This window comes from Pseudopodoces humilis, chromosome 7 (assembly GCF_049639895.1).
Source record: "Pseudopodoces humilis isolate 2021_Gansu_Grassland_sample_001 chromosome 7, ASM4963989v1, whole genome shotgun sequence".
NCBI lineage: Eukaryota > Metazoa > Chordata > Aves > Passeriformes > Paridae > Pseudopodoces > Pseudopodoces humilis.
Window position 1 is genome coordinate 19,912,532 of NC_142206.1, and position 14,031 is coordinate 19,926,562.

The following is a 14,031-nucleotide window of genomic DNA, read 5'->3' on the forward strand; positions in this document are numbered from 1 at the left end:
CCTACGGAAGTTGTGCTGCAGTTCACTCTGAAACCCACACAGACACGCCTTTCTGCCTCTCGAGACATGAACCAAGCACGAGGTGTGCACCATTTCCTCGGTTTTTGGGGATTTTGTGCACACCACGGGCCGTTGGCACACGCAGCCCGCCCACGGTGCGGCCTTAGGCCCGCTCTGGGGCGGCCTCCCGGGGCGGGGGCGGCCGCTCGCACGGGACCGCGGGCCCGGGGGCTGCTGGGGCCGGTAGTCCTCGCTGGGTGTCTGTCCCGGCCCGGCCCGGCCGCCGCTTGGCTTGTCCCCGCCGTGGGCAATCGGAGAGCTGGCTGCGGTGAGTGCGGCCGCGGGGCGGGGGCCGAGGCCGGGGCCGGTCTGCTGGCGGCGGGGCTCGGCCCCGGCGCTCCCGGGGCGGAGGGAGCAGCTCCGGAGATGCCACAAGCCGGGATTTCCTGCCCGTTTGTCGCCCCGAGGCGGCCGCGGATGCCGGGCTGGAGCCTCCCGGCTGCCGCAGGCCTGGGGCCCCGAGTCCGGGAGCCTCGTCCGGTGGGGCTCGGGCTCGCTCCTGCTGCCCATCCCGCTCCCGGCCGGGAACCTGCCCCAGGGCCCCGCAGTCAGTGAGCTGGGGCCGGGCGCGCACGGAAACTTCAGATTGCACGTTTTGTTTACAAGGAAAACGTCAGGATTTGTTGACTGCATTTAGAGGCAGGAGGTGCTCGCTGTCCTTGCAGCCGTGCGGGGCTGCCTGCAGCGGCAGGAGTCGCGAGTGCCGGGCTGGATCTCAGGCTGGTGCTGAACAGCCCAGTCGGGATCTCGGGCTTGCGAGTCCCGCTGCCGCTTCAGGGGCTTCAGGGTGCGCGAATCCTTTGTCTTTCATCTCTGCGCTTTGCTCATGCTTTCAGGAGTTTCAAGGGGTATCTTTTAGTCTTGTAAACCTGTTTGTTTGAAGACCGAAAGGAGTTTATGTAATGAGCCTGGATATTGACTGTGAAAGAGCTTTGGAGAGCACAGACACCAGGGAGGGAAATTACTGGATGATTCATTGGCAGTGTCCTTTGGTGACAGCAGACTTGTGCCCTTCAGTAGATGTCCGAGTGTTCCATCCCAGACTTTGCCAAATCCCCAGAACTGAAAGATGTGAACTAAATATTAGGAAAAAAACCCATTAAGTCCTACATTTTAAAATGTAAATAATTTTTTTTCTTGTTGAAATCTTTAGGATTCATATTTTCCTTGTTGCTGCTTTTCATTTTGCTGTGGCAACAAAAACAAGACACACGGGGTTTCTTTTTTAAAGAAGGATTGGTATCTTCTAGTTACTTGACATCAAAACCTGGGGGGATCTGAACAACATCGTGTAGAGGAAGAGTTGCTGTAAAAACATGGGAACTGATTACACTGACTATATCAATTGCCATGTACCATATTGCTGCACTGCCTGCCTGCAAACTGGTATGGGAAGTGCTGTGCTAAAATAGGGATCTGCCATGGAATGCTTTTCAAAGGTGAGATGTTTTCAGGCCGGAGCACACAGACAGGGTAGGCATAACCAATACTGAATCTGTTTGAAAAACTCCATGGAATAGCTGTCTTATGCTGTGAAATCATCCAGAGATCATGGTTGAGTTCCATTCACTGTGTAGCCTAATGCCTCTGCCCTGAAGGTGATAGTTTTTTCTACATTTAGATTTCTTTTTAGAAGTACTGCACTGTGGGTGAAGTTCAGTTATAAGTTAATTAAATTAGTGAACCCTTTCCTGAGCGTGTCGGTATACACAGCAGGTTTTGTCCTTATTATGCATGGAGAAAGACTTATGAAGTTATTTACCTTCAGGTGATATGCTAAACAGGAATCTGCTGCTTGTTTCTTACAAGGATTCAAAAATGGCATCATCAGAGGAGCTTGCACTAAGGTTTACTTGACTAGATGTCATTTGGCTCTTCTTTCATTATGTCTGGTTACTTAGCTTCTTTGGTTTTATACGATCTTTAGAAAAAGAAAATGTCTTTTATAATGAAGATACTGTAAGAAAATTTCTGTTCTATATTAGAAAATTAGAGTTCCTTATCTTGTACCACTCCAGTTCTACATTTGACTGCTGGCTAATATTTGAAGTCTAACAGGAGTATTAAAAGTAGCAGACAATTTAACTGACATGTTGGTATGCATCTTATATTTTTACATATGCTTGAAGAATCTCCAAATAGGGTAGTTAGTGTCCACACTGTCACAAACTATTTCCCAAATATTAAGCAGTACTCAGTTCTGAAGAGTTTACTATCTGAAGAGTCTGCAGATACAGAGTGGGGAAAAGATCAGTGAAAATTATTTGATTGCTAGACACATAGAACATACTGGGTTAGAACACTTAAACACACTTCCTTGTCATCTTGTAATATTTCTTGAACTTTACATAAGCAAACAGTTCAGTATGTAATGAAGCGAATATTTATCTGAGATTTTTGGACAGAAGTAGCTCCTTAGGCACTGGCTGAAATTGCTTTGCCTTTCCGTGTGTTTTCATGCTAATTACAGTGTGTCAATATAGTGTGGTTGCTCTTTGGCTGTGCTGACCTCCAAATCTAACCTTCCAATACCACTGATTCCTTTGGGCCATGGCTCATCTAGCCCTGAACAGCTTCGGGGAACCCAAAAGATCTACCCTTGTAAGCAAAGAGTTTAAAGTGCTTTTTTTGTGGCTTTATGCTTAAAACTGGAGTTGGATTAGCATTACAGCTAGTGCAGAGGGAAACAGACAAAAATGTCTTTGTTGTGGCAAGGCACAACTGGGGAAGAGACATTACAAGGAGTAAAGTTGCATAAGAAGAGAAGGTGAGAGTTACATAAACAGTTACCAGTTATGATGACTTGAGTCATGCTTCATCATATTTTGTGTTTTTAGGAAAGGTTAAGATGTAAGGATTATACAAATAAATGAGAATCTCAGCATTACTTTTATAAGCCTCCTATTTGGGAAGCAGTAGAGACCTGAGGTAGAAGCTAAGGTAACAGAAAGAAGAAAACTAGTATTCTCCCCTTGTTTATTTTAAAATGAAACAGTATTTTGAGCAGGCTTTTCAGGTAAGAGATGTTTATTGGCGAAAACAGATTATAAGGAATTAAAATTTAGATAGATAGATCATTAGGAGATATATTTATAGAAGGATCAAATTAAGAGAGAAGATGTTTTTTAAAAGCACTAGCTAATGTAATTTAAAATGTGCTTACTATTGAAATAGTTGCATTGTTACATAGTTACAATTTTGGGTGGTATACCATTTCAGAAACCATATTAGGTGTTCACAGAGAAGTACAGGATGAGCAGCTTTTAGAGACAAGGGGTAGGTAGCACTGAGTGACCTAAACAGCAACTGACATTTCATGTACCTTTGGATAGTCTTCCTTGTCTTCTCGCTTCTCCTATGGAAGCAAGTCTCCCACTGTTTTCTGTCCTAGATCCTAGTAAATCTAGGGCTTATAAAATGTCACTAGATGACAGTGTTTAGGCACTGAGTCACTCCCAAACTGTGTTTATTACTTACTGCCCTCTTTGACCCTATTCAGAAATGGTGCTAAGCAAAGCACCTATGTGCTTTGCCTGTTACCCAGTTAGGCAACAAAAACATTCTAATCAGGAGAACAATGACTAATCAGTGATGCTGTTTAGTGTGTCAGCTCATATTTTTCAACATTGAAAGTATTATTTGTAATAATTTCATATGTAGTAATTTGAATGCTGCAAAATAATGAACGACAAATGAGTTGATCTTATGAACTGCAGCAAACACAAGGAACCTTTTTTCATTTATACAAAAGTAAGATATTTAAGCTGTACTGATTGGACACTGAGAGAATGGAATGCAAGATAACATGGAGTGTTAGCTGGTAAACACCCATTTGTGACCATTAATTAGTTTGCAGTTATTTTGGCATGAACACAGATATCTGTTACAGAATTAAATTGATTTTGCAGTATTGTGGTTTTTTTTTTCTCTGACAGATCTAGTTTTTCATTTCCAAAATGGAAAAGCATACCCCTGAAAAGCAAGTGCTCTTTCCAAATTCTCCACAATCAAAATCATGTCTAGACACACAGAGAAATTTGAAGTCCTCTGTAAAGAAGCTTAAGGAAGAAAATTTTTCATATAGTATTTCTCAAAACATTTGCTAAGTGTATCAACCAAGTTTGCTTTGGGCAAAACAGTAATTTAGACGTACCTGGCTGATAGCAGTTTTTTGCGTCCTCCGTAATCTTTCTGTGTAATTTGGATTCAAATGTGAGCAATGTGAGGAATCTTCTGTGACAGCACAGGGGGCTCGTGGCATGGAAAGACAGCCTGATGGAGGGGAATCTGTCTGCTTAATTTGCAGATGTGCTCCTGAGAACTCCATCTACTGTGGCTAACTGGCTGTGACTGTTTTTTTTTCCTTTCCTCTCTTGTCTTCAGATGGCACAACAAGAAACCCACCAGCCTCCAGTTTAACTCTTTGCTGTGGAACAAGCTCAGAGTGACAGCAGGTGCCTCTTCAGGTTGTAAATATTTGCAGCATATGCCTCTTTACGGTTGAATTTTTTTACGCTGTTAAACCTATCAACCTTGTGATTGTCTTCAGAATTTTTTCAGTGCTATTCTAAAATGTAATTTAAAATAAATTTTGAGTTAAAAAATAATTTAAATAGGTAGTAAAAGAAAACAACTCTTGCTGATTGACATACTACTTTACCCAGGAATGCTCTGCTGCAAGCGGGCAATGACATTGAAAAAGAGCAAAGGAAATGAGAAATGCATGCAGTTCACTGAGTGAGGGCTGACTAAAAAGTCCAACTCAAAGTCCACTGAAGTAATTAGAAATGTCTTTTCTTCTCCTTCAGTGGCCTTCTGATCAGACCTTGAAAGACTAATAAAGCTTTGCACCCTTCTGTGGCATTTTTCATCAGTTTCGCAGTGCTTTTCTCCAACAACAAATAATGAGACGCTGGGAAGTCCACTGGGAACATATCCTTTCAACAGCTAGCAGTGCTGGGGCACAGAGGATAAGCCACTTGCATAACACAGCACAACAAATAAACAGAAAAACCTGGAAAACAATTTACTCTTCATAGCTCCCTGCTTTTGTTTTCCTGGCCCTACTTCACCCACTCCTGAGTTACAACATCTGCTGCACAGTATTTTAGAAATATCTCAACTCCCATTTGAAACTGCTGTGAGAATAGGAATAGAAGGAACTTGAAATGGAATTTGATTAGTACAGCAAAGCAAACAGACCAAATGTTTGCGAAAATTGTCTTGAGACATTGAATAACTGTAATGCAGATAGGATGTGGTGATGTTTTTCATCTGAAATACAGCAGTGCTAAGGCACTGTGCCCTGTAGCATCCAGATGGGCCTTTTCTACTGAAACAAAGATAAAAGGAAACTTTAGTGCAGAGTTGAATGCTGAAGAACTTCCCCCGAATTTAAGGGCATTCAGATCACATTTATTTGTATTTTCAGTAGTACCTAGATAATACCTGACAGCTTCTTATCTAAGTGTTTGATGTATCTCGACCTTTGTTTGGGTCTGTGGTCAAAGATCTACTGGCAAAAAAACCCAAAACAAATATTCAAGTGAAAAATCCAGTCCTCCAATTGTGTCACTTTGATATTTTACATTATTTTTAGATTCTTTCTACCAGTTGACATGCCTTATCTTTAGAAATTCTTTTTCCAATTACTGTGGTTGAGAAGATGGAGAAATCAAAGGTTTTTGGCAACAGCATGTCATTTTTGGATGAGGACATGGTCTGTCCAAGCTGGTCTCTAACTGTCAGTGACAAAATGCTTTGGAGAATCTACAGAAAATAGCTTCAGAATAATGTAGCTACATGGTAGGGAAATCATGTTCAAAACTATCCAGGTCATAGCAAGAAGATCTTGGATTTTCATCCTGAATTTAACTGGCAGAGAACCCATGTGAAAAGGAATAAATAGACTTTTCCTTCACAATTTCTATTTTAATAACATTGAAAGAAGTAGTATGTTTTTAGCAGATTGTTCACTGTTATGGAAATGCTTTATTTCACTTGATTTTCATCTTCTACGATTAATTTCTTAAAATAATATGTTGTTTGCATCTTCTCCATTCCAAACCATTCCAAATTGCGTTGAGATATTTCCAGGCTTTTCAGCATATTTTCTGCCAGTAAAACACAGTCATCTCTGAGCTGAAATGTGGCTGGCTTCCTGTGGGTTGCAGTAATGCACTCCAGCTCAGCAGGGAAAGGGAAGGCTGCCTTACTCATTTATGTAGGTTTTGCCAGCCGGAATGCAAATATGCTGGATACTTAGCCAGGACCCACAGGCTGAAACCTGTAGAAAAGGGCACAGGGAGTCTAGCACCCTACAATCTTCAATTTTCTATCTCATCTAAAACTGACAGTAAACAGTATTTAACTTGTGAGAGAGAGGGCTTTATTTGGATGGCTTATCTAATATATCTGATTGAATCCAGCTGTGCTTTGACTGTCAGATCCTGGACAATCACATTCCAGGGGGCAGTGGCTGCCTCAGTTTGGACAAAATGTTGCCCTTCCCACGGGCCTCCAGGCTGTCTTTAAAGGGAGCAATACTCTTGAAGCCATTGGAAGTTCATTAAAAAAAAATTCTGCTCAGGTATAGGACTGACATAATAGCACTGAAATCCAGCAGGATCAATATGCTGGCTTGCAATTAAAGCCCTTGGATATATCCTTTAAAAGCTTGTAGGAGCTGGGCATGAGAGGCACATGTTTTTGTCCATCTAAAGGTCAGCTCTCAGACTCAGTAATGCACTCAGGCAAGCAGATGCAGCTCCTGTCCACACGAATTGCTGATGCATTAAGTGTGTGCCCTTAAGGCCTCCTGCTGAAGGCAATGGCAAACATCCAGTTGATTTTAACAGGATTAGCTGTCATAGATCACATTGAATTGTGAGATGCTGGAAGGAACCTCATCTGAAATTTTTTGTCCTCTGTAACTTCTGGTTTTTATCTCCAGCTGGGCTGACCTGCACCTGCTTGTGGCCAGAACTTGGTGGCTTTGTGTTTGCTGCTGGAGGTCTGCTTCCCCACAGGTGGTGGTAGCAGGGAGGAGGAGGAGGAAGAGGGAGAAAAGTAGGGCAGGACAGTAGGAGGAGGGAGAGCTTCTGCAACTGTGGATTTGCAGATGTCTAGACAAGAAGGAGGCAGTTTTCTGCCTTCAGAAAAATGTGTAATTGCTTAACTCAAAATGTTTTATGTCTTTCTTGAGCAGGAATTCCCAGAAACACGCCTTCACCTGGCCTACTTTTAAAGTGACATCCTGGGATATTTGTTAAGGCAGAACCCACAGTCCATAGCTAACAAGCATTTGTTAAGGACAGGCTTGACTTCCAGCTTTGCCTGCCTCTTTGCACCGTGGGGGCTGATGGTCTGCACTGCAGGCTCCAGCTCAGCACGGTGGGTGTAGGAGTGCCCTGCTGACATCTGCTTTTGCAGTGTGGAGGAGGCACCGCTTTCTGGGCCATTGGTGAGGGTGTTTCTGATGAGGCTGTGCTTTTGTGGTTGCATAAGCCACTATGACAGGCCACCAAAAGGACAATCCTGCGTCCTTCCCTTGCTCGCACTGCACGTTCCCACTGTCCCCTTGTACAGGCAATCATGATCGTACAGCTGAAAGGCAGATCAGAAAATATATCTTTAAAACAGAATATATGTGTTTGCTCTGTTTACTCTCAGTTTTTGTGTGGGTAGCTTATTTTGCCTGCCTGAGAGAGGGACTGGAGTGGTAAACCAGGAGGTGAAGAGGAAGTGAGGTGGTGGTAGCCTTTTTGGGAGCAGCCAGAATATAGCTAGACTTAAACTGATTCTGAGTGCACTTGTCTGCTAAAATCTCATTCTTTTTGCAAAGCTGCTATCTCATTCTTCATTGCTGTAACAATATTGTTGAAGGTATAGTAACTGTGATAGCTCTAAAGGGAAGAAAAGATGGGGCATTGTCCAGTGGTAACAGAGTATACAATTGAAAAATAGTGTATTTATGTTCAATCTGAACATTTTTGCAGGCATGGATTATAAAATCTTGGTACCGGGTGTACCTAGTGGATATTTTCCATGAACCTATGGGTGAACTATAAAAAACACTGTTTATTAATCAGCCTTGTTTTAAAATTGGGAATGACTTCTAGGAGAGCAAATCCACAGTGTGAAAACCTAACTTGAACTTATGCCAGAAATGCTAGTGAAGTTTTTTTTCCCCCTGAAATATTATATTACATAAGATTTTATTGAGTTTGTAGAGACAATTAGCTTCCTGCAATTTCCTTAAAAAAATTAAGAATCTTGATTTTTCTTTCATTGCCTCTGTCGTATTTTAAAGAAACATAAAATACTTAAAAATGCAACATAAACAAGGAAATTTATATTCCACCACATTTTGTGTTGTTTAATAGAATTAATCACTGTATAATTGAAATCATGCTAATACTCACTTGACCTGCCTCTCTGATTCAATGCAGAGATTTCTGAGTTGTTTTAACTGCTCAGAAGAAGAATGCATTTTGAGAAATAAAATTGATTTTGCACAATCTGATGATGATCAGCAAAGCTTAATGAATGATTGCCTCAAGAAACCTCATTAAAGTTATTTGGATGGATGAGCAGGAGTGAAATGCAAAAAGAAGAAAGCATAGATGCTGCTTCAGTGTATCACTTATGATATTTGACTTCAGAAGTATCCAAAGCCATCACAAGGAAAGGATCCGATGCCCTTGTTTTACTTTCCTTGACACCTCCAAGTTAGTTTGATTCCTTTGGGGAAAAAAGAAGATAAGTTTTTGATTTTAGTAGTAGTATCTATTCTTTAACAGAACAATTCAGTAATTTCACTCCTAGAACTGTCATTGTATCAACTTTATAAATTGTGGAGGATTCCAATCCATTATTGTGTATTTTTTCATTTTTTCAGGATAGTTTAAAGAAGTCTTTGCCTTGAGGCTGTGAATTGGGTGATTGCTGAAGCCTTTTCCTTATGTAGAATCTACTGGTTAGCTCCTTAGCAAAGGTGAGAGTCTTCTGGTCAGCCTGGTTTCAGCTGTTCACCTCACAAAACTTTTCTGTGACTGACACAGTGCGGTGATCATTTAAGAGAGACTGGAATAAGGTTGGTGGGAAGCAGCAGAAAACAAAGTGGAATAAAAATGAAAGCTACCAAAGCCTTGATGGCTTGAGATAAATTTTTGAACACCTTGCTTGTACCATCCATCCTAGCCACATATTCGGTTTCAGGGATAGTAGATATTCCCTACATACCAGCCTCTACATTTGCTTTTATTTAGGGCCATGCTACAGCACTGGGCATTTCTTGAAAATGAATGAAAATGGGGAACAGATAGTTCTGGCTGCCAGTCTCTCCTCTCTGTTGTCTGAGAGAGTGGCTGGTTTTCTGACAGAACCTAGGCTTTCATTAAGACCTAGCTGGTTTTTCCTCTCCATGAGGAGATGATTCTGTAGACCTCAATAACAACTGTACAAGGGAATATATGAAGTGAAATTTCCCAAATTCTGTAGGAAGTAGAAGCTGCACAGCAAAGTAAGAATTGAGATATATGATGGTACCACATGGTGTGAGTGCTGAATCTCAGGCTGGTGATCTGGTGGCTGTAGAGCATGGCTTTCACAGAGAAAGCTGTCATGCAGCTGGTTAAGGGTATGACTGTGCCCCCAAATTGCATATTAATTTTCTAGTTTTCTCAAGCATTTTAGAGAAAATTAATCTAAGATTTGCTGTCAGCCCTCCACTAACATGTTTTTAAATAATTTAAATTCTTGGTGGCTCATTTTTTTAATCTGTTATTTGGAATAATATTTATTTATTCTTCCTTTTGGGAATGTTTTTGAGTTTATTTTGTTAGTGTTTGTAAGGGAGTTGGAGATCCTAGACACCAGACTCCAAAGAAAAACAAAAAGTTATTAACTTTGTCTTGATTGTGTATGTGTGTATATATATATATATATATAATTTTACAGTAGCCTTACAAATCACAGCAGTATTTCAAGTCATAATTTTAATAACTTAACCATAATGAGGAATAGAAGGCACTGCTTACCTCTGAAAGCCCTGTAATATGCATAAAGAACTCTGAGAGTTTAGTGAGTTATATTCTGCTTGGTCAATCCACAGAGAGATTAATAATGGTTGGATTTTTGTGAAACATTTGAAAACTTAAACTTTAGGTCATGTGGGTGTGCATGTATTTTGATATCTTCAGAACATTAGTCTTCCTTGGAAGCAGGCAATGCAACAAAATTAGAGTTTTATGTTAGAAGTCATGCTTTATTTTCCTCCTGGTCTCCAAACAATTATTTTTAAAATCTTATTTAACTTCAGTATCAGGTTGGCAGCCTTTCCTTAGTATTGTTGAAGTTTTGCTGGAGAGTTAAGCTTTCATTTGAAGATCCAGTGTTGTGGAAAATCAAGAGGAAACAGAGAAACACATGCAAATCAAGCACTTACTGAATAATGCGTTCTTGCATCTCAATCAGGATTATGTGTGCAAACTGATTCTATCAGTGTAGACCTATGTGTATAAAAAATAAGTGATATGGGCAAGTGTGTAGCATCATGCAGGTGTTAACATGTGCTTACACAGATTTTATGAGTTAGGGGCAAGGTTAACTTCAGCAGGATTCACCGAGGGCTGGTCAGGACCGCTACTGCCCATAGAGTCTGGTTAAGTGACGGAGGCAGGCTGCAAAGCTGTTGCTGTGTGACTGGAGAGTGGAGCTTCCTTCAGCTCCCAGCATTTGTTCCTTTCTCACATTCCTGCATGGCTGTCCAGCTCCAGCATGCTCTCCCTGTCCTGTGTGCTGCCTCAGCACACACACACACACACACACACACAAACACACCTGTCATTGTGATTTAATGTGTGGTCCAAAATCTGAGTTTGTGGCTTCGATGGCACAGTGTGCAGTGCACCTGGAGATGATGGATTCAGTCCAAAATTTGAATGTACAGGTGTGGCCTGGCTGTTAAATACAATGTGCTTATGAGGGGTGCCACTCTTTCTGCAAAGAAAGCAGGGGTTGAAAGACTGAACAACTTAAGGGAATGAACAGCGCTAAGAGAAGCTGGCACTCCAATGGTCATAAATTTCAAGCATAAATTATAACAGTTTCTCCCTTTGTACTTAAAATTTCTATGTTCATGTGAATTTTGGGGGAAATGTTGAGTAAAGTTCCACTGATGAGATCAGAACTTTGCAAGGAGAGAAGAAAATTTATACTTTCTAGTGCCCATCTATGTGAGCTATGGACTTTTCTGTTGGTTTCTTTTCTGCCTGCAGGTATATATAGCTCTTTTCTTTCTATTGCAGAAGCAGCCTACAAAAACAGACACACTTGTCGACTCTCAAGGTGTGGATGATCATGGGAGAACAACTGTTAAAGAACAGCATCCTTGATCAATTTATTAATAGCCATGAGCAGTCATATGAAGAGTTTCTAAATACATTCACATATCTTTTTAAAGGTATGTAATTTCCCAAATCTCTCATTAGATATCATAGACAAAAGAAGAGGTAAAAAGAGAAGCAGTGGTATTTTGTGTCTTTGTGCTACTCACCTGCTTTGTGACTTTAGGCAAATCCTTGTGATGCTTTTGTTTTTCCACTCAGCAGTGGAAACCTTAAGGACAGCTTTCTACAGATTGGTTCCCAGGCTGCTATGTCTCTACAGGTGGTTAGCCATTTGTGCTTGCTTCAGGGAGGTGGGGGGAACATGCACTGTTTGGAAAGATAGATGTTTCCTAAGTACATCTTGCATTGTTTTGCTTGAGAAGTCTCCATAAAAGAAGAGCCCAAGGAAAGTACTTAATAGTGTGAGATGGCCTGAGATTAGGAGTGTGCAATTTGGGTACTTTTACAGGTTTACTAATGCTAGCCCACTGTGCTGTGCCTGTGTGTGTGCCTTCTACAAAGTGATTGCCTTCTATGATGAAACAACTACCTGGAGGGATGTGGATATTGTCTAAATTGATTTCAGCAAGGCTTTCAACACTGTCCTTTGCAACATCCTTGTTGGCAAACTCAGGAAGTATGAACTGGATTAATGGACATTGAGGTGGGTTGAGAACTGTCTGAGTGGCAGATCTCAGAGTGTCGTGATCAGTGGCACAGGGTCTGGTTGGAGCCCTGTCACTGGTGGTGTCCCCCAGGGTTCAATACTGGGTCCAGTCTTGTTCACCTAATTCATCAATGACTTGGAGGAAGGGGCAGAGGCCTCCTCAGCAGGTTCCCTGCTGACTCAAAGCCAGGAGCAGCAGCCCATACCCCAGAGGGTTGTGCAACCCTTCAGAAGGGCCTCAACAGGTTGGAGAGACGGGCAGAGAGGGACTTTCTGAAATTCAAGAAAGGCAAGTGCAGGGTCCTGCTCCTGGGGAGGAAAAAACCCCTGGACCACCACAGGCTGGGGCTGAGCTCTTGGAAAGCAGCTCTGTGGAGAAGGACCTGAAGGTCCTGGTGGAAAACAAGCTGTCCATGAGCCAGCAGTGGCCAAGAAGGCCAATGGGATCCTGGGGTGCATTAGAAGAGCATTTCCAGCAGCTCATAGGAGGTGATCCTGCCCCTCTACTCAGCCCTGGTGAGGCACATCTGGAGTGCTGTGGCCTGTTCAGGGCTCCTCAGGGCATCAGAGACATGGAGCTCCTGGAGCAGGTGCAGCAGAGGGCTACAGAGATTATTAAGGAACTGGAGCATTTCACTTATGAGGAAAGGCTGAGGCAGTCTGGCCTGTTCAGCCTCAAGAAGAGACCAATCAGAGTGGACCTTATCAGTGTCTCTAAGTGTGTGACAGGAGGGTATCAGAGGATGGAGCCTTTCTCGTGGTGCCAAGCAACGGGACAAGAGGCAATGGGCAGAAACAGATGCACAGAAGTTCCACCTGAATACGAGGAAGCACCACTTTACTGTGTGGGTGAACGAGCACTGGAACAGACTGTCCAGAGAGGGTGAGGAGTCTCCCTCAATGGAGATATTCAGGATCTATCTGGACACATTCCTGTGCAAGGTGCTCTAGGATGACCCTGCTTGAGCAGGGGGGTTGGACTGGATGACCCACTGTGGTCATTTCCAACCTGACCCATCCTGTGGCAAGCTAATAGGTAACTTGGATGAAGGTACAGCAGGACATCAGATAGATGATTAGGCTGAAAAGATCTCATGCTCTGAAGATGAAATATAAAAGTGGAGCTTAACCTTGATCTGAACATGGCTGAATTACAGAATTCCAGTTCTGTAGCTGAGGTTCACATTTTTTAACCATGTTCAGACATGTGCCGTAAAAATAAGTGCAACCTACATATTACTCTCATTTCTCTTTACCACTGCTTTGCACTAAAAGTGATGTCCTCATATTATTGCAGAAGCACTGTATTTTTCAATTACAGCATGTGGCATGCCCCATTGATTGGTACTCAGAAGTCTGTCCTGTCCTTATCCTTCAGACAGAACTAAGTGTCAGTCACAAGCATTAAGCAGAAAACCAGCGGGGGAGTTGAAGCTGCCACAGAAATAATCTTGTGGCTACTTTCTGTCTCTCCTCCCTATAAAATATAGAAGAGAAAGGAGACACTGGAGGATGAGATAAGAGGATTGAAAATCCAGTTCTGGTCTTCTTATGTATGATTGATACACTGGGGATAGCTGCTATCGTAGAAGCATGCTGCATATCATGATGCTACTTGCAAAAAGCCTCAGCGTGTATTTCAGTCACTTTCACTGTCACTGTAGGCATTTGCCACTAAAATCATATAAAAGGTAGAGCTTTACCTGAATCAAATGCATAGAAATGTAGGTTCTTATGATTGTATGAACTAAACAGCTCAACTTGTTTTCCTCTCACTTTCATTTTTCTTTAAAAGCACCCAGCATGCTGGTTTGCATTATAAACTAATGACCTGCAAAAATTCTACTTAAAGCATAAAAAATACATGGTCACCTGAAAGATTTTTGTCTGTCATAACATAGGAAACAGAAAACA

At 42.0% G+C, this 14,031-nt stretch overlaps 1 protein-coding gene across 8 annotated transcripts in view; it reads left to right on the forward strand.

Annotated features, from left to right (window-relative positions):
- The first annotated feature begins 190 nt into the window (after positions 1-190).
- The window catches only part of IFTAP (intraflagellar transport associated protein), a 40,347-nt gene continuing 26,506 nt past the window's right edge, over positions 191-14,031 (forward strand). For 2 of the 8 annotated variants that reach the window (XM_014251897.2, XM_014251902.2), the window contains exons 1-3: positions 191-328; positions 4,444-4,526; positions 11,370-11,524. In XM_014251897.2, coding sequence (XP_014107372.1) covers positions 11,416-11,524 — 109 coding nt within the window. In that variant the 5' untranslated portion in view covers positions 191-328; positions 4,444-4,526; positions 11,370-11,415. Of the gene's footprint in view, positions 329-832; positions 848-4,443; positions 4,527-8,959; positions 9,056-11,369; positions 11,525-14,031 lie in introns of those variants that run through there. The other 6 variants (XM_014251898.2, XM_088057846.1, XM_088057845.1 and 3 more) reach the window with 6 other exon arrangements.